This window comes from Pan paniscus, chromosome 1, assembly GCF_029289425.2.
Source record: "Pan paniscus chromosome 1, NHGRI_mPanPan1-v2.0_pri, whole genome shotgun sequence".
NCBI classification, from domain to species: Eukaryota; Metazoa; Chordata; class Mammalia; order Primates; family Hominidae; genus Pan; species Pan paniscus.
The window spans coordinates 206472660-206493046 of NC_073249.2; the positions used below are offsets into that span (position 1 = coordinate 206472660).

Sequence of the window (20387 nt, forward strand, 5' to 3'; positions counted from 1 at the left end):
TGTATAAAGTTAGTTAGACGTGAAATCTCTTCCCCAATGTTGATACCTGCCCACAAAATATTCTCACCTTCAGAGTGTAAGAATCATTCTTAAAGCCAAATATTCAGTTCAAGGCACATACGTCATCTGCAGTTGTAAATTTGCATTTAATATTTCACAATTCCTGTAAGAGAGGCTAGTCAGGAGGGAAACCCTCAAGTTTAAATCCCCACACTTACTTACTGCTCATCAGTCACTTTCGCTAAGTGAGATGATTAATAATTCAGTAGCTGGTCCAGAACGCACAGCTTGGGAACGCAGAGGCCCAGGCCTCATGTAATTTCCCACTCCCGTAACTGAACGTGCTGACCCATGTTGATGTCTGCCTTCATCCAGGTGGCAAATCAGACATGCTACGCTGCCCCCTTCAAACGAGTTCCTCGTGTTAGGGGCAAAGGTCACAGCCAAACTCTGCCACTGACAGCCAGTGCCTTGGCCTGGATCCTCTATGTGGATGCAGGCCTACCCCTCCTCAGTCCAGCCTCATCTACTAGACCAGCTTGGCCAGTCACTTTTCAGATGTCTGTGAGCACAGGACTGCAGACTGAACTCTCACTCAAGTTCTTCCATTTGCCAAGCCCGAGGCCTTTTCCGGCTAACCAGCCCTCTCTGCGCTGTCTTGTCTCCTGACTCCCACCCTCACCATTCACAGACCATCACGACACAGAGGATGCCAAGTTCTTTTAGTAATTCACCAGCTCCATGCAGGGACATCACAGGGCTGCCCTCCATGAGCAGAGGAGGAGGGCTGCCTGGCAGAGCGTTTCACACTCCAGGTTAGCCAGAAAGAGCATCTTCATTTTTGTTTCCACACAACACTTCTCTGTGAGCCTGCTGGCCAACAAAGTGGCAGCCGATTGTTGGAGGAGCCAACCAACCATCTTGTCTAACTTCAGATTCTTCAGGGCTAGAATATGTTCACCCCAGAGGCTTAGATGAAGCACATTTGCGGCTACTCGGGCAGATGGTCTCTGCAACAGGAAGGGAAGCTGTAGCTAGAACATCTGTTAACACAGTCTCAACCCAAAGCCTGCTTTGTTAGTGAGGGTCTTCCCTTCTCTGGTCCCAACCCAATTCTTCCTCTACCCTATCTCCTACTGATGCCCTTCACTCAGGTGACAAATACTGCCTGTCCCCTACCCATGCTCCAAGCTTTTCCATGTGTACACCTCTGCATGGGGCAGCATGCATTGTTGAAATAGCCTTTCCCCCCAGGTGGAAAGCCTAGTGCCTCTTGTGCACAGCTATCTGGTCCCTTGAACCAGGTAAGTAGTCTCCTCTATCATTTCATAACTGGTTGCAGCTGTTATTCTAACCTTCACTGCGCACCAAGATAGCAGGCCACGTACAGAGAGCAGTTAACGGAGTGGCAGAACAGTGCTGGGATGCAGGTATGGCTCAGCTCTTTGCACTAAGCCTGCCCCTGAGCCAGCTGCCACTCCAATTATGGCTTCAGATAGGTCTGCCTTTGCATTCCTTTATATTAATTTCACAATGTCCAGATCTGCTCTCAGGAGATGTTTTCCATCTCTCTCTGATCAGTTCTCAGCTGCTTCCATGAGCTACATCTCCATGAAACATTTCTCAAAAATGCCTCCTTTTCTCTCTCTGAATAGCCTTTTTTTTTTTTTTTTTTGAGACAAAGACTTGCACTGTCACCTAGGCCAGAGTGCAGTGGTGCGATCTTGGCTCACTGCAACCTCTGCCTCCAGGGTTCAAACGATTCTCCTGCTTCAGCCTCCCGAGTACCTGGAATTACAGGCGTGTGCCACGACACTCAGCTAATTTTTGTATTTTTAGTACAGACGGGGTTTTACCATGTTGGCCAGGCTGGTCTGGAACTCTTGGTCCCAAGTGATCCACCCGCCTCAGCCTCCCAAAGTGCTGTGATTATAGGTGTAAGCCACCGTGTCTGGCCTCTGAACAACTTTTTCAGCAACTAAAAAAGCCACAGGAGTTGAACTGCTAGGATTCTGACTATGCTGTGGTGGCTAGTGCTCCTGCTCCTACCTACATTAAAATCTGTTTTTTGTTCTCTTGTAACTAGCCTTTACCTTCCTAACACAGAGGATCTGTCACTGTGGCTCTGGCCCAAACCTGACCTTCACTCTGGAACGAGAACAGAGGTTTCTACCCACACCGTCCCCTCGAAGCCGGGGACAGCCTCACCTTGCTGGCCTCTCGCTGGAGCAGTGCCCTCACCAACTGTCTCACGTCTGGAGGCACTGACTCGGGCAGTGCAGGTAGCTGAGCCTCTCGGTAGCTGCGGCTTTCAAGGTGGGCCTTGCCCTGGCCATAGAAGGGATTGACAAGCCCGAAGATTTCATAGGCGATGGCTCCCACTGCCCAGGCATCAGCCTTGCTGTAGTCAATCACTGCCCTGGGGCCAGGACGGGCCGTGGACACCTGCTCAGAAGCAGTGGGTGAGACATCACGCTACCCGCCCATCTAACCTTTTCATGTCCTGCACATCACCTGATTCATGGGCTAATCTGAACTCTGTCCCAAGGAACCCAGAGCTTGAGTGAGCTGTGGCTCAGACCCAGAAGGGGTCTGCTTAGACCACCTGGTTTATGTGACAGGACTTGCATTCTCCTGGAACATGAGGGAACGCTGGAGGAAAGCAAAGTGGCAGGGAAGGAACTTGTGCCACATTATGGGTCAGAAAAGATGGAGGTGTTGGGTTATCACAAGGCATCGAGTCTCCTGCATTCAGTGGACACGTGGGGGAAGGGCTGCCGATGGCGCATGACACACTCGGGACTCACCTCTGGGGCCATCAGACAGCCGTTTCCGCCCCGATCCACGTACCAGCTGCTGAAGGGCAACTGCAGGCCGATGCTCTCATCAGCCAGGCAGCAGCCAAAATCTGCGATCACCAGCCAGGGGCAGCCGTCTGGGAAGGAGCAAGCAAAGTGACCATTTCTCCTCCCCTCCTTCCCTCTGAGAGGCCCTCCTATGTCCCTACTAAAGCCACCAGCAAGACATGGCTGACAGGGGCTAATGGCTTAGTGTTGGCCCAGGAGGTCAGCAAGGCCTGAGAGCTGATCAGAAGGGCCTGCTGTGCGAACACGGAAATGCCTCCAGTAAGTACAGGCTGCAAAATCCCCAGGCAAAGGACTGTGTGGCTCAATTTAAATCATGTTCTAGTAATTGGAGGTGTCCCCGAGACCAAAGGAGCTAGAGCTTGGTTCAAATGATCTCCAAGGGCCCTTATACCCCAGGAGACTTTGATTTGAATTTGAAACCCCAAATCCAAACCTAAGAACCAGGTGCATTAAGAATCAGTTATTGCCGGGTGTGGTGGCTTGTAATGCCAACACTTTGGGAGGCCGAGGCGGGTAGATCACCTGAGGTCAGGAGTTCAAGACCAGCCTGGCCAACATGGTGAAACCCCGTCTCTACTAAAAATACAAAAAAACTAGCTAGGCATGGTGGTGTGTGCCTGTAATCCCAGCTACTCGGGAGGCTGAGACAGGAGAATTACTTGAACCTGGGAGGTGAAGGAGGCTGAGACAGGAGAATCACTTGAACCTAGGAGGTGAAGGCTGTAGTGAGCCGAGATCATGCCACTGCACTCCAGCCTGAGCAACACAGCGAGACTCCGTCTCAGAAAAAATTAAAAAAGAATTGGTTATTTGTAAAAGGGTCCACACAAAATTCCTTTAAAAAGCCAGTTCCTGGCTGGGCGCAGTGGCTCATGCCTGTAATCCCAGAACTTTGGGAGGCCGAGGCAGGCGGATCACGAAGTCAGGAGTTCCAGATCAGCCTGACCAACATGGTGAAACCCCGTCTCTACTAAAAATACAAAAATCAGCCAGGCGTAGTGGCGTGTGCCTGTAATCCCAGCTACTCAGGAGGCTGAGGCGGGAGAATTGCTTGAACCCGATAGGCGGGGGTTGCAGTGAGCCAAGATCATGCCACTGCACTCCAGCCTGGGCGACAGAGTGAGACTCCATCTCAAAAAAAAAAAAGCCAACTCCCAGCTGGGCGTGGTGGCTCATACCTGTAATCCCAACATTTTGGAGGCTGAGGTGGGTGGATCACTTGAGGCCAGGAGTTTGAGACCAGCCTGGCCAACAGTGAAACCCCATCTCCACTAAAAATAATAATCCCAGCGCTTTGGGAGGCCGAAGCAGGTGGATCACGAGGTCAGGAGATAGAGACCATCCTGGCTAACACGGTGAAACCCCGTCTGTACTAAAAATACAAAAAAATTAGCCAGGCGTGGTGGTGGGCGCCTGTAGTCCCAGCTACTAGGGAGGCTGAAGCAGGAGAATGGTGTGAACCTGGGAGGTAGAGCTTGCAGTGAGCCGAGATCATGCCATTGCACTCCAGCCTGGGTGATACAGCGAGACTCAGTCTCAAAAAAAAAAAAAAAAAAAAATCAAAAATTAGCTAGGCATGGTGGCACCTGCCTGTAATCCTAGCTACTCAGGAGGCGGAGGCACGAGAATTGCTTGAACCTGGGAAGCAGAGGTTGCAGTGAGCTGAGATGGCGCCACTGCATTCCAGCCTGGGCAACAAAGCAAGATTCTGTCTCAAATAAATAAATAAATGAATAAATAAATAAATAAGTAAGTAAATAAAGAAAGAAAGAAATAATAAAAGCCAGTTCTTCTAGTCAATTATTTTAAATCTTCTAGTTCAAAAATTTATCAGATGTATGAATCTCCTTACAATTTTCCTAGGCAAGTGGCCATTCAGCTTCTACTTGAATGCTTCTAGTGGTAGGCAACTCATTTCCAGAGGCAATTGGGCTTACATTTGGACAGCTTTCATTGTTTGAAAAATTTATTTATTTATTTATTTATTTATTTTGAGATGGACTCTCACTCTGTCGCCAGGCTGGAATGCAGTGGCACAATCTCGGCTCACTACAACCTCCGCCTCCCGGGTTCAAGCAATTCTCCTGCCTCAGCTTCCCAAGTAGCTGAGATTACAGGCGCCCGCCACCATGCCCAGCTAATTTTTGTATTTTTAGTAGAGATGGGGTTTCACCATGTTGGCCAGGATGGTCTCGATCTCTTGACCTCATGATCCGCCCGCCTCAGCCTCTCAAAGTGCTGGGATTACAGGCGTGAGCCACTACCCCCGGCCGAAAGTTATTTTTTATAATGAGCTAAAGTCTACTTCTCTTTTACTTTATTATTTTTTATTATTTTTTTGAGATAGGATCTCACTCTGCTGCCCAGGCTGGAGTACAGTGGCACATTCATAGCTCATTGCAGACTCTTAACTCCTAGGCTCAAGTGATCCTCCGACCTCAGCCTCCCAAGTAGCTGGGGCTACAGGTGCATGGCACCATGCCTGGCTAACTTTTTTTCCGGCTAATTTAAAACATATTTTTTTTTGTAGAGAAGGGATCTCACTCTGTTTCCCAGGCTGGTCTCAAACTGCTGGCCTCAAGCAATCCTCAAGCAAGCCTCCCAAAGTGTTGGGATTACAGGTGTCAGCCACTGTGCCGGGCCTCTTTATTTACCTAGGAAAACTTGCAGCACTGAGGTCCTTGTTCTTTAAGTGGGCTAGAGAAAGGAACTTGGGAAGTGCTGTCTCTCTGCAAAGAGAGAAAAAAAAAACCCCGTTCTAAGGGAGAGATTGCTAACCTCTTGTGTGCGGAGCTAAATAAAGACATGACTTAGAACACAAAACCAGAGAGGACCTGAAGAGTCAGTCCTAAATGCTCCTGACCCACCCTCTAGTGCCCCTGGAGAGCTCTGATGGTGCAGCAGGTTCCTACCTGGGTCCAGCTCCACAAGGATGTTGTCGGATTTCAGGTCTCTGTGCGCGATGCCCTGTTGAACCAGATGGTCCACGCCTTCCAGCAGCTGCAGCAGCATCATGGCAGCGAGGCGGGGGCTGGGTGTGTTCACACAAAGGTACTGGCGCAGGGTACAGGGATAGCTGGTGGAGAGGGGAGAGGGCCTCTGGCTACCACACATCGACAACTCCCAATATGTTTTGTTTTTTTTTTTTTTTTGAGATGGAGTCTCACTCTGTCGCCAAGCTGGAGTGCAGGCAGTAGCACGACCTTGGCTCACTGAAACCTCCACCTTCCAGGTTCAAGCAATTCTCCTACCTCAGCCTCCCGAGTAGCTGGGATTATAGGTGCCCGCCACCACACCAGGCTAATTTTTGTATTTTTAGTAGAGACAGGGTTTCATCATGTTGGCCAGGCTGGTCTCAAACTCCTGACCTCAAGTGATCTACCCACCTCCGCCTTCCAAAGTGCTGGGATTACAGGCGTCAGCCACCATTCCCGGCCTCCTAATAACCTTAATCACTGTTAGGGTTAGGCCGTTCCTCTTCCCCTTCCAGGAGCACTTTGATTCCCATTTTTCCCCAGCATCCTTTCTGTTCCCTCCCACTCACCATCCTCAAATTAGGAAGTAAGAGCTGGGGCTCCCTATATCCAAAGTAATGGTGCAGATAGTTATTTCCTTAAAATAAAATACCCACTATAGCAAAGTTAGGGGATACAGAGGGTGAGGAAGGAGAATGGTTTTTATGTTAAAAACAGATAAGTCCAGCCACAGAAAAGGTTAACAGTCAAATGGACCAAAAGGACTAGGTGACAAGTATGTTCTGGATGAAGATGAGAGTTTGTTTCCATGAAAAATCGTCCTACAGGGAAAATGCTCTCCAGGGCAGATATGTTCCCTTTGCATGGCTTTCTTCTCCGGAAGGGTGATGACCCTGTTCTCCAAAACCCCCTGATCAAGGTGCACATGGAGGGCAGGGACCAGCTCCCCTTGGGAGATGTATCAGCTCCAGGCCCTGCCGCGCTGCTGTCACTTACTTCTTCATAACGAGGAACAGCGTCCGGCCATGGCCCAGGCCTTCAGGGTGGAGGCGTGAGGGCAGCACATCAGGGTAGTCGACCAGGGCCCCTGGCAGCAGCGGCACGGAAGAGGTGAAGGCGCGGAGAACCCGGATGATGTTGGGGTGAGGGGCTAGTTGCTTGGGACCTCTCTTGGATTTTCTAGTCAGCCAAGTGAGACAAACATATGAGGCCAGCATCAGATACAACACCTGGAAAGAATAACCTAAGGCCACACCAACACTGGCACTGACATTCATTATTCACTTACTATCAAATGTTTATCACAGATTTGCTATGTGCCAGGTACTGTACATGGTGTTGGAGAACACATCTGATGACTCCCCTACCCATCCTTCAATCCATTTGTCCATCCGTCTGTCCGTCCGTCCATCCGTACACCCATCCATCCTATCCATCCCGTGTGGCAGAACACAGGTGGAGAAACCCTGGTATCAGACTGCCTGGGTTTGCATTCCAAGTCTGCCACTGTAAGTCCTTGGCTGAGTTGCAGTAGCCCCAACCTTATCCACAGTTTTGCTTTCTGCAATTTCAGTTATCTACAGTTTGAGAATAGGTGAGTACAAGAAGATATTTAGAGAGAGGAGAGAGAGAGAGACCACATTCACATAACTTTTATTACAGTATATTGTCATAATTATTCTATTTTATTAGTTATCTTTAATTTTTTACTGTGCCTAATTTATAAATTAAACTTTACCATAGGTATGTGTGTATAGGAAAAAACACAGTATATATAGGGTTTGTTACTATCTGTGGCTTCAGGCATCCACTGGGGGGTCTATCTTGGAATGTGTCCCCTCTGTCCTTATCTTCTCTGGGCTCAATCTCCAGGGTGCAAGGGGAATGCAGTGTTAACACGCTGCATAAGGTTGTCAAAGTGTGGAAGGCACCTAGAATTGTGTCTAGCACAGAGGAAGCTCTCAGCTGCTATTAGCTGTACTATTATTCATTCAACCAATATGCAGTTTGCATGCTGAGTACCAGACATCATGCTGGAATGCTGTGGAACTATGGCACAGAACAAGACAGAGTCCCTGTCCTCATGGATTTGCAGTCTATCAGGGGAGAGAGATATTCATCAATGAGTAATCATGTGAGCTCCCTAAGAGCAAGGACTGTGCCTGAATTTTCTCCATTATTCCAAGTCTAGTACAGTAGTTGGCATGGAATATGGGTGTTAATAAACCTTTGTTGAATGAGTGAATAGATCCAGATGCAGCTAGTAGTGGTAGTGTCATCTGCCTGCCCTGGCTGCTCCTTATCCTGTGGGGAGCGCCCCCCGACCCCCAAACCACAGCCCTGCTGAGGCACAGTGGCTGGATTTTGGATGGGGTGGCTCTGCCAGCTGTGTGCCAGCCCTGCCCTTCAGCCAAAGCTGACTGGCCCAAGGAGTCACCTGCCCCAACGGCAATGAACCTACAGTGACACTCGAGACCCAGATGGTTGGACGAAGGGAAGGGAGGGAAGTAGATTCTCTTTTTGGGAGTGTGAGTGAAGAAATCTGCCAGTCTGCAGTGGAGAGGAAGCCACGATACTTCACTGGGGCCATGAGGAGCCAGAGGTGAGCAGGCCAAAGGGAAGCAGGAACAGGAGATGCGAGGAAAGAACAGCATGTGGACAGTGGAACCACGTTCCCACAAGTTCAAGAATCAGTAACTGATGGAAATTCCCGCGGCTCACTCCTGTAATCCCAGCAATTTGGGAGGCTGAGGCAGGCAATTGCTTGAGCCCAGGAGTTCGAGGCCAGCCTGGGCAACATGGAGAAACTCTGTCTCTACAAAAACTACAAAAATTAGCTGGGCATGGTGGCATGCGCCTGCAGACCCAGCTACTTGGGAGGCTGAGGTGGGAGGATCACTTGAGCCCAGGGAGGTTGAGGCTGCAGTGAGCCAAGATCACGCCACTGCTCTCCAGCCTGGGCAACAGAGTAAGACCCTGTCTCAGAAAAATAAAAGAAAATTTGAGTTTGCAGAAACCACTTTCTGAAAGGCTGAAACTCCCTCTGCTTATGAGATAAAAGAACTGGCTGAAATTGGTTGGAAGCAATAAGGCCAACTGCAGCTGGCACAGAACAAGTTTGCTGATGTCAAAGCCTGAATTGCCACTGCACGTTTCATACTCACTCCTCCCAAATCTGCACAGGGGACCCATGAGTTGGCATGAAGAGATAACTGTGCATGTCCAAGGACTATCCAGACTTCTCCTTTCCTTCCATCAATCACCTGCTAATCTTAGAATCCACCCCTTAAACCTCCTCTAATAAAATTACCGCCTTAAAGCTAGCACAGGAAGACAGGGTTGAATTCAACTCCTGTCTCCATATGAGTCGACTCACAATAGAAAGCTTGGCTTTTCTCAAAAATCCAGTGTGACTGCTTCCAGCACATCAGGCTAGAGCCCCCTTTGCTGCGTAACAATGGTGGAGGGAAGTGAATGGGGCAGAGCCTAGACGGTGCTGGGGAGAGAGCAGGGCACTGGCCTCTCCCAGCACTGCATGGTCCCCAGGCTGTGTGGCTACAGTCCACGTGTGCCCACGCGCTGCTCCTGCTCTTGAGTCAACCTGAGTGGCCCCTGTTCTATGCAATCAAAGGAGCCAGAGCATCGTTTCCACCCTCGGGCCCCTGGGCAAGTCATGATCACAGCCCCAGGCTGTCAGGGCCCCAGCAGGTGTCATGGGAGCTCAGGGGCAGAGGGGTATGGCTGTACTGGGGAGATATATGGTGGGGTTGGGGGTGTCTGAACTGAGACCTGAAATGTGGGAGGAGGGCAGCCCAGGTGTAGCCAGCTGTACGCTCAAGAGATGGTCACAGAGAAGCCTGGCACATTCGGGGAAGGAGCTATGAAGCCAGCGTGGTGGAGTGTAGGGTGCTGATGAGAAGGGTGAGAGATAAGGCGGGAGACGTGGTGAGATGAGCAGGTTAAGCGCCTTCAATCTCTGGGCCCCAGGAGAGCAGAGGCTAGGAGGAAATGAACCCAGGGTGTTCTTGGGAAAGCTTCTCCCAAGGTGTACCAGAAGTTGAGGTAATGTACCTGCTGCCACATCTATCCGGTCATTCAACAGGTATTTACTGAGGGTATGCAGTAAACAAAGAGTGTTTACAGTACAGCCGGGGCAAAAAGGAACCAACAGAAAAAGACGTGTTATTTGAGGCCAGACAGTGAGAACTGCTAAAGGAACAAAGTCCCTGAAGAGGGACAGGGACTATGTCAGATGGGAGGTCTCAGCAGCAGACATCATGGTGCTCCGGCAGCAGGACAGCACCACGTCGGCTGGCTGCCACTCATGCCACAAAAGGAGGCATCAAGGATCATGTTAGCCCCAAAGCAGCTGACATTCAGGTGTCCACTTTCTCCAAAAAGGCCTCAGGAGAAGCAGCAGCCACTTGAGCAGCTACCTCCACCGGCCTGCAGGGACTCCCAGTCACATTGGAAACCTCCAAACCATGGAAGGGGTTTTCCACAACCACTCCCTTAATTTCATACTTTTGCCTCCCTGCTTCTGACAGAATGAAGATCTATAAACCAGCCCTCCAGTAAATCACCAAAAATGCAGCAGACCCACCTCTTCTTGGTGGGTCTACAAATGAGAGACAGGGTCTCACTCCAGGGTCGCCCAGGCTGGAGTGCAGTGGCATGATCTTGGCTCACTGCAGCCTCAACCTCCCTGGACTCAAATGATCCTCCCGCCTCAGCCTCCGGAGTAGCTGGGATCACAGGCATTTGCCACCATGCCCGGCTAAAATTTATTTTTTGTAAAGGCGGGGTTTCACCATGTTGCCCAGGCTGCTCTTGAACTCCTGGGCTCGTGATCTGCCTACCTCAGCCTCCCAAAGTGCTGGGATTACAGGCATGAGCCAGGCTGTAAATATTGAGGTGGGCACAGTATCTCCTCTGTCATAGCCTGCACGTCAGTCCTCACCACCTGTGGTGAGGCTGGTGGTGGACATGGGCTTTTCTGAGCTGAAAGCGTAGCTGCTGTTCACTTGCTCTTCCCTCTGCTGGGAATGCCACTTCCCTACTCCTCTGCCCAAGTAATGCCAATTCATCCTTCACAAGGTGGCACAAACTGTCCCTTTGAGAAGGCTTTCTGAGCAGCCCCTCCTCTGCAGCACACGCCTCCCCTGGGCTCCCTCAGCCCAAGCATACTCGATTCTAGCACTTACACCCTGGGCTCTCTGCTGCCACACTGAGACCTCTGGGCCAACAGACCACTTTTTGTTTTTTTTAAAATCTCTTAGCACCATCAGTGCACATAACTATTAGCGAAATGAGTGTTCCCTCTGGTGGGGACAGAGTTCAGTTTATTCCGATAGGTGGCGCTCTACCCGTGCATTTCTTAGGAGGAATCTGAAAACCCGGGTCAATCATGCAACACTGTGAACTGGGCATTTCTGGGGGGCCTCCTCTCCCCTGCTCCAATGTGAATTACGCATGTGCATCATCATTTGGGGTCAGATTACCTGCAATCTTTCCCAAGTGAAATTATCCACTAACTGAAAATCCATCACCAACATTAAGCCTTTATTATCTACTGTCATATCAGACACTGTACCAGGTGCTGAGGACATAAGTGATGGATGAAGTTGCTCTCAAGTCCCAGTCAGTCTGGCAGGCAGAGGGCACTTACCTGTAAGTGACTGCTCCATACTCCCCAGCCAAGGCCACTCGGCTCGCTGGGACCAGCTCCTGGCTCATTGTGTTCAAGATGGCTTCGCTGGAGGAACCTGCCTGGAACACCCACAAGGAACCCAGGGTTACACAGGCCGGAGCAGAATGGTAAGTTCCTTGTAAGCCCTGCCTGTAACCTGGAGCACGGCAGCTACTGCCTAGAATTGGCTCTGACCTTCGAGATAAGATGACCTGTCTTAACTGGCAGGCTGAGACTAGTTACTCCTGGGAGGCAGACAGAGGTACCATCCATGCCAACTCAGAGGATTCTTCACACTCCTCAAACTCTTGCAGCCTAGGTGCCAGGGCTGGAGGAGATGCCAAGGTGATCAGGATATGGGGTGCTGCTTCCTGCCATCGGTGCCTCTGGTCCCCACCAGTTCAAAATTGACCACTGGATCACTAACTCATTCTGCAGGCTCCCTTCAGCAGCCAGGCCAGAGCCTGACATGCTCCACCCTGGGTGAAGTTGTACTGAATCACAGAACAGCCTTCCTCCATCCCCCACAACAAACAGACAAAAACCAAAGAGTGGGGAAAGCACCTTATTGTCCTCATTGTATTGGGAAGGGCTCTCAGGACATATGAAACCTGTATCAAGAAGATCTGGTAAGAATCAACAATCTTGTAGCTGCTGTGAATGCAACAGCTGTCATGCCCCAACCAGGGCATGTTTTGATGCTAAGACTGGATGTTTCACAGGCAAAGGATTTGGCTACTTGTTAGCTATTAACCCAGCTTGGAGTGCAACAGTCTAATAACCTTCATTCCCCAAATCAGAACAAGAAAGTGCATCCTCTAGGGCCCACCATGAACGGCTGTGGCCACTTCCCACTGCGGCCTTGAATGGATGGGCCCAGGGATGGGCAGGAGACAGAGCATCGGGTCTTAATACATTTTTAAAACCTACCTAGCAATGGCAAGGTAAATAAATTAAGTGGACAGAAATTGTTTTCGTGGGGGAAAAATACTCTTCAATTTCCCAAAGTCTTGAGTCCTTCCAAGAGTTGAGAGTAGGGAGTTGACAGGCAAGCCTCTGAGCTGGAGATGGGCTTGCAGAGTGAGCTTAGAGGAAAGAGATCCAGTTCCCCCTCTCCAGTGAGGCAGGTTGCAGGAAGGAGGGGATGGTGAACTAACCAATCAAGGTAGAAATCAGTGGTTTAGGCACTTGTTACTCAAAGTGTGGTTGACAGAGCAGTGGCATTGGTATCACGTGGGAGCTTATTGGGAAGGCACAATCTTAGGCCCCATCCCTGACCTGCTGAATCAGAATCTACCTTTGGGTTTTTTTTGTTTGTTTGTTTTTTGTTTTGAGACAGGGTCTTACTCTGTTACCCAGGCTGGAGTGCAGTGCCACAATCTTGGATCACTGCAGCCTCTGCCTCTTGCACTCAAGTGATCCTCCCACTTCAGCCACCAGCCACCCAAGTAGCTAAGACTACATACAGGTGCAAGCTGTCACACCCGGCTAATTTTTTTATTTTTCATAGAGATGGGGTTTCATCATGTTGCCCAGGCTGGTCTCAAACTCCTGAGCTCAAGTGATTGGCCTCCCAAAGTGCTGGGATTACAGGCATGGTCCACCAGGCCTGGCCAAAATCTACCTTTGAACCTGATCTCTGGGTGATCTGTGGGCAGAATACAATTTCAAACATTCTGGTTTAGACTTCTGTGTAACAGGGGGAGGTAGCCTGACTATACAGGCACCTTTCCTGTGGATAATCTGTCTTTTCCTACCTACTTCCTGGAAAAAATCCTCACCAGGCCCACTAAGATGGGCATTTTGAGAACATCTCCTTTAAAGATGAAAGGCCTGGTGCTTACCGAGATGTTCCACATCATCTTGATGGCCAAGGGGAAGGCAGGGGCCCCCGGAGCTCGCTCCTGCCCTTCTCCTGGTGCACTGGTACCTGGGCCTCTCCCTGGAAGCAACCCGGTGCTCTTTGTCACCTCCAGGTTCTGGGGCAATGTAGGCATGGTGGCTTCATACACAGCAGCACTGCAGCCCTTACCAATGGACTGCCCTATCAGATACTCCTCCAGCCGAAAGCCCTGCAAGCGTCTCGTGTCCAACGGGTCAGGCCCTGGCTTGCTTTTCTGGGTAAAAATTGCCTGTGACGAGAAAAGAATGCATCGTGAGCCAGGGAGCCTGGGAAGGCCCAAGAAAAGGGAAACAGGGGAGGCAGAGAGAGGTGCAGCAAGGCGTGGTCCACGTCGACCAGATCAATAAACCAGAAAAACACAACCCAACCAGGTTCTACTGCTCAGCCTGGGTCCAGGCCATCTTCTTTCTCATTATTCAGAATGATTTTTCTCAAACTCTGTTGCTTCACTGGGATCACAATACTCAATGATCTGAGAGGTCAGAAACCCCACGTCCCGCAGCCAGTGCACCTCTCCTTGCTGCCTTCACTCTCCAGCAGAGTTCTGGAGGTGTCTGATTATGGAGACAGCTCGCTCTGCAAAGACCTTGGCTGACGGCTCCTGGGCAACTAGCAGGAGTGTGTGATCCACAGTGATCTCAGAGGGTCTCTCAGGCAAGTGGGTGACATCAGGCGCATCCCCAGAGCAGAGGGATTCAGTACTGTCTTTCTCTCTCTGCCACTTAGGGCCCCAATGAGGCTACTCTGTCCAGAAAGGTAGCAAGAGTACAAGAGTTCAGACAGAAATAGATGGAGGTGCAGGTGCTGGGGGCAGTGCTGCACTGGGAAAGAGGCCATGTGACAAAAATCTGGGTCTTCCCCTGCTTCAGGCAGCGGTGACGTCACTCTTCCAGTCACCCAGGCTCCGCTTTCCCTCTCAAATGGTCTGATCTGCTGAGCTCTTCCTTTCCAAGGTTAGTCACCCCTGGGTGCCAGGCACAGCTCTGCATATGCCCCTTGGCCATAGCCTACCAGGCACCATCTCTAGACTACCCCACTCTCAGTGCCGTGCCTTCCCTGCTCTGAGCCACATCAAAATACGTTGCTTTCATGTGTCACTCGGCTGTCCATCAGACTGCCCAGGAGGTTATCTGTGTTCTGGCTGCTGCCAGGCTGGTCTGCACGCTGCCTGCACTCATCCTTTGGATGCCTCCCTCTGAAAGCTGCTCACAGCATCCTTCCAGCCCCTGTTTCTATAGTATTGCTCTGTCTGGCTCATCCCTGCTCAGCCATCAAGCCCAACTCAAGCTCCTCCTTCCTCTGTGACCAGCCCTGATGACCCAGCCCATGGCAACTTTCCTTCTAGAGGGTTCCTAAAGCACCTGCTATCTGTAAGCAACTTAACCTTGCACTATAACTTTGAACCTTTTTAAAAAATGAAAGTCCAGGCCGGGTGTGGTGGCTTATGCCTGTAATCCCAGCACTTTGGGAGGCCGAGGGAGGCGGATCATGAAGTCAGGAGTTCAAGACCAGCCTGGCCAACATAGTGAAACCCCGTCTCTACTAAAAAATACAAAAAATTAGCCGGGTGTGGTGGTGTGCACATGTAATCCCAGCTACTCAGGAGGCTGAGGCAGAAGAATTGCGTGAATCTGGGAGGTGGAGGTTGCAGTGAGCCGAGATGGTGCCATTGCACAGCCTGGATGACGGTGTGAGACTCCGTATCAAAAAAAAAAAAGGAAAATCCAACTTCCCTTATAAACTTCATGGAGCAGAAGCAACGTGTGTGTGTATATATATAAAATATACTATATGCTATTATATGGAACACACATATTATAGTATACATAACATATATACACATATACATATATTATATATACACATTATATATATATTTTTATAATATAAATTTTTAGAGCTTGCTACTAGCACACTCCTGCTAGTTGCCCAGGCTGGGGTGCAGTGGTGCAACTATAGCTCACTGCAGCCTCAAACTCCCGGGCTCAAGCAATCCTCCCACCTCAGCCTCCTAAGTAGCTGGGACTATCGGCATGTGCCACCATGCCTAGCTAACTTTTTAATATTTTGTGGGAACAAGGTCTCACTATGTTGTCCCAGCCGGTCTTCAACTCCTGGGCTCAAGAGATTCTCTCACCTTGGCCTCCCAAAGCACCAGGATTACAGGCATGAGTCACCATGCCTGGCTTCAGAATTTTTTATTTTTTTATTTTTTATTTTTTTTGAGACGGAGTCTCACTCTGTCCCCTAGGCTGGAGTGCAGTGGCGCGATCTTGGCTCACTGCAAGCCCTGCCTCCCGGGTTCACGCCATTCTCCTGCCTCAGTCTCCCGAGTAGCTGGGACTACAGGCGCCTGCCACCATGCCTGGCTAATTTTTTTGTATTTTTAGTAGAGGCGGGGTTTCACCATGTTAGCTAGGATGGTCTCGATCTCCTGACCTCATGATCCACCCGCCTCGGCCTCCCAAAGTGCTGGGATTACAGGCGTGAGCCACCCCGCCCGGCCCAGAATTTTTTAAATGTGAAATTAATTCCAGCAAAAGTAGCCAGTGAAAACAACTTTTTCTCCCCCCAGTCAGAGTCTTGCTCTGTCACCCAGGCTGGAGTGCAGTGGCGTGATCTCAGCTCACTGCAACCTCCGCCTCCCGGGTTCAAGGAATTCTCCTGCCTCAGTCTCCCAAGTAGCTGGGATTACAGGCGCCCACCACTGCGCCCGGGTAATTTTTGTATTTTTAGTAGAGACAGGGTTCCACCATGTTGGCCAGGCTGGTCTCAAACTCCTGACCTCGTGATCCGCCCGCCTCAGCCTCCCAAAGTGCTGGGATTACAGGCATGAGCCACAGTGCCTGACCAAAAAAAATTTTTTTTATGTGAAATTAATTGATAACTAATAACATTTTCAGGCATAGGAGGGTGAAGTGTGCGAAGAAGGTGTGTGTGAATGGTAAGTTTAGGAGGATCAATCTCCTCAGTTAAAAAAGCCTCTTTAGTTTTAAGCAGGATTAGTCAAATTTCCCATCCTTAGCTTCTGCCAGTTAAGCTGTGGCAAAAGACAAGGTCAGGGGCTGGGGACTAGGCCAGATGTCACCGGTCACCCCAAACTGGCCAGAGCTCAAACATGAGACAGTGGTGATGAGCAATAAGAACTGGGATAGAAACCAGGAAACCCAGGAGCCACTGCTTGGCCCTAACAGCTGTGTCCTTGGGCAAGTCACTCCCTCTTCCACCACCTCAGCCCTAACCTGTAAAATGCAGGGGCTATGCTAATTTAGTGAGTGGTTCTACACCCCCAGGAAGAAGAGTGACCTCCCTGGAAGAAGATGGAATTCTGCCAGCGGCCAGGCTTCAAACCTGAACTGCACCGCTGGCTCCTCCCTGGCTCTCCAGCCTGCCCGCCTACTCTGCGGCTTTTAAGACTTTGCCAATCTCCATAGGGAGCCAGGTCCTCAAAATAAACCTGCCTCTATATAGACACATCCTATTGATTCCATTTGGAGAACCCTAATACAGACTTTGGTTGGGCAAAAAGAGAAGTCTTGTGCTATTTTAAGCATTAAAAAAGCCTAAGAACCCTTGTGTATCCAGTCAGCAGGGATAACTCTACACAGGTAACTAAAATGTTAGGACTGTTTTTCTCGCCGTTCATAGTTTTTACTGCGGTTTCAGCTCTGTCACTACTAATCCTTTGGTTAAACGGCGGAGGCAGCCTGGCTCAGTGGTTAAGGGCACTGCATTTTATTAGCTGTGTGACTTCGAGCAAGTCCCTTCACCTGAGGACTTTCCTTCTCCATAAATTAGGGACGGCAACTACCTCAAAGGGATAGGAATGTTATGATTTAGTTGTCCGTACATTTTAGAAAATTTACACAAAGCCTTTTGCTGTGCTGCGACAGGAGCTGTAATAGGCAACATGTCTTCATTTGAGGAAGGGAAACATTAAAACAAACGGGAGGTGCTGGCTTTATTTATAGCAGCCGATCAGTAATGGTGAAATAGATGAGCTTTAAGGACCCTCGCCTCGGCCCTCGATCGGCTCAGAGCCCCGCCTCCACACCTAGCCCCGCCCCCACCCAGCTGAGGACCCGCCCCCGCGCTTAGCTCCGTCCTCCGCTCGGCTTAGGACCCGGCCCCGCTCACCTGGATCTCCTGACAGGCCGAGACCGCCCGCCGGCTCTCCGCCTGTTTTTCCTCGATGAGGCCCAGCCCTAGCCCGAAGGCCAGAAAGACTGCCCGGCCGCAAGGGCCCGCACAGCCCCAGGCCCGCACCACGAACTGCCGCTGCAGCCGCGCCGCCAGCCCGGCCACCGACTGGCGGAAGAAGCGGAGACGGTTAGGGAGCCCGAGCCCGACCCTGCGAGGCTCCGCGCCCGGTCCTGCGGCCCAGCCTGGACGCTCCCCGCGGACACAGCCCGCCGCCGGGCCCGGCCGCCCCAAGCCGTAGGCCCGGCCGGGCTTGCCCGTGAAGCGCAGCAGCAGCGCTCGACCCAGCTGCAGGCCGCGGCCCAGCGCCTGTCGCACCGCCATGGTGGCGCCGCGGCCCGGTGCCCCCGTAGCCGCCGCTGCCGCCACCACCGGCGTCCCCCGCCGGTCACAACAAACTTGGGGCGGTGCCTCTGCGCAGGCGCAGGCGCAGGCGCTGGTGGGCGGGGCCGGCCCCCGCGGCAGTTCCCCGACTCGGCGCGTGGGGGCGCTATGCTGGTACTGGCGCCTCTAGCAGTGACTTTCCCTTTGCACTTTGGACCCACGTGGAGGGCTTGCCGGTTCAGGCAGGTCCTGAATGTGAACATCACTGGTCCTGGGCAAAATCGAGAAGTCGAGAAGGGAAACTGACATTTTTTGCCAACCATGGTGCCAGACCCTTTACGTCTTTTAATTTATTTAACAGCTCCCCCAACAAGATAAAAATGCCGTTTTTATAGATAAGAAAACCGAGGCATAGTAAGGGGCAGCATTCGAGGTCTTGTGAAGGTACCTAGCAGAGCTGAGCTACAGTTCACATTGTCCTAACTGTTGAATGCTTGCCCTCCTCAATGCCGTTAGGCTGCTGTATGTGTCCACAGTCTCAGGGGTTTTGAAGACCCCAAGAGAAATGTCACCCAAAAGACACAATTTATGAATGAGTGTGCTGAGGTCCCAAGATAGCAGCTTGCCCAAAGCCACACCGTTTGTTTAATGGCATAGGCCTGCTCACCACAGAACACACACACACACGCACGCACGCACACGCACATTACTGAAACAGTTTGCTGTCTCCTGGCCAGGGGTCCACCCCATAGCCAAGTAAGCCCAGGGGACAGAACTCTTCAGACAAAAAATCCCTTCTTCAGCAGCAGCTCCTATCTACATGACCTTTGACTTCATATTTAAGGAGAAAGGGATTTATGAACAGAAGCCATAGTCTCTGGCTTCGGCGGCAGGGAGACAAGATGGTGGATCCCCATGCCATTACCCCCAAGACCCAGGGCCTATATGCTATAGGGAAGGAATGTGACGGACATTTGAAGTCAGTCCCCCAGGGAAAGGCAAGAATGCTGTGTGAATCTGCCTAAGGGCAGGATTTATGGTAAGTACATGCTTTTACACAAGGAACAATAGATAAACTGGAAATCTTAGAGGCCTTCCCTAAAAGCTGGTTAATTAGAAGTCAACTTGGTTGGCCGGGTGTGGTAGCTCACAGCCTGTAATCCCAGCATTTTGGGAGACTGAGGCAGGTGGATCACTTGAGTCCAGAAGTTCATGACCAGCCTGGCCAACATGGCAAAACACCATCTCTACTAAAAATACAAAAACTAGCTGGGCGTGGTGGCACACGCCTGTAATCCCAGCTACTCAGGTGGCTAAGGCAGGAGAATCGCTTGAACCCAGGAGGTGGAAGTTGTAGTGAACAAAGATCACACCACTGCACTCTATCCTGGGCGACAGAGTGAGACTCTGTCTCAGAACAAAACCAAAAAACCAACAAAACACATCAACTTGGTGGATTAGCATCCAAGACGGGGTTGCTTTAGCTTGCACTGTGTGTGTGTGTGTGCTGGTCTCTCTCATAATCTTCCTTAAGGGAGGAATTTTATGGTTCTAGTGATATCCAATCATATTTATTTGGGAGAGGCATAGATGAATTTCCCATTTGTATAGAGGCACATGAATATCAGATATTTAATTTTTTGGATCAACCTCAGGGAATTTTTAATTATAATTTTAAATGCTCCACTGAAGTTGTAATTTGAAGAATGATAAGGGAAAGAAAGTTGGAGAAATCTCACATTCCAGTAACCACAGGCTCACTCATGGAAACTTAGTTGGGGCACAGATGAGTGGATTTAAAGTTTAAATCCACTCGTCTGAAGCCAGGTTTGCAGTGGTTCACTCCAGCACGTGGGGAGGCTGAGGTGGGAGGATCGCTTGAGGCCAGGAGTTCAAGACCAGCCTGGGCAACATAGGGAGACCCTTCACTACAGATAATAATAATTTAAAAGACCCCAGCGAGGCATGGTGGCAAGTGCCTGAGGTCCCAGCTACTTGGGAGTCTGAGGCAGGAGGATTGCTTGAGTCCAGGGGGTTGAGGGTGCAGTGGGCTGTGATTGTGCCACTCCACTCTCCACTCCAGCCTGGGTGACAGAGTGAGACTCTGTCTTAAAATCAATCTACTCATCTGCTGTGTCTCATTACTGTAAACTAAAAATGAGGTTCTAAACTCCCCAACTGACTAAATGGACCCCCTCTGGGCCAAAGCAAACCTAAAAAACTAAATTTCAGGCCATGAAAGGAAGGGAGGTTGGACACGCCTCCTTATACCCCCTCCCTTTTGGAGTTTAGCCACAACTGACCAGCATTAATATTCAATAGTGCACATACGACTGACAATAAGGTACCAAATTCCAGCCTGACGCTGGTATCATAGCTGTCCATTGGGTTCCCCTTGTTCATTGCCTAGACAGAGCTGATTTATCAAG

General features: G+C 50.5%; 1 protein-coding gene across 1 annotated transcript; it reads right to left on the minus strand.

Moving 5' to 3' along the window:
• Positions 1 to 127: 127 nt before the first annotated feature.
• PINK1 (PTEN induced kinase 1) lies at positions 128 to 18051 on the minus strand. The gene is made up of 8 exons (XM_034957180.3): positions 17572 to 18051; positions 13376 to 13663; positions 11511 to 11611; positions 6839 to 7021; positions 5780 to 5943; positions 2808 to 2935; positions 2209 to 2445; positions 128 to 1010 (listed from the first exon to the last, which is right to left on the minus strand). Exons 1-8 carry the CDS (start codon positions 17956 to 17958, stop codon positions 753 to 755), a joined length of 1746 nt encoding a protein of 581 aa, XP_034813071.3. The 5' UTR covers positions 17959 to 18051; the 3' UTR covers positions 128 to 752.
• Positions 18052 to 20387: the final 2336 nt, after the last annotated feature.

Coding starts and splice junctions, on each gene's coding strand:
- PINK1 (XM_034957180.3), bottom strand. CDS start 17,958: ATGGCGGTGCGACAGGCGCTGGGCCGCGGCCTGCAGCTGGGTCGAGCG. Junction 2,936..5,779: donor CCTTGTGGAGCTGGACCCAG/GTAGGAACCTGC, acceptor GCTCCTTCCCAG/ACGGCTGCCCCTGGCTGGTG. Junction 1,011..2,208: donor TCCAGCGAGAGGCCAGCAAG/GTGAGGCTGTCC, acceptor TTCCTGTTGCAG/AGACCATCTGCCCGAGTAGC.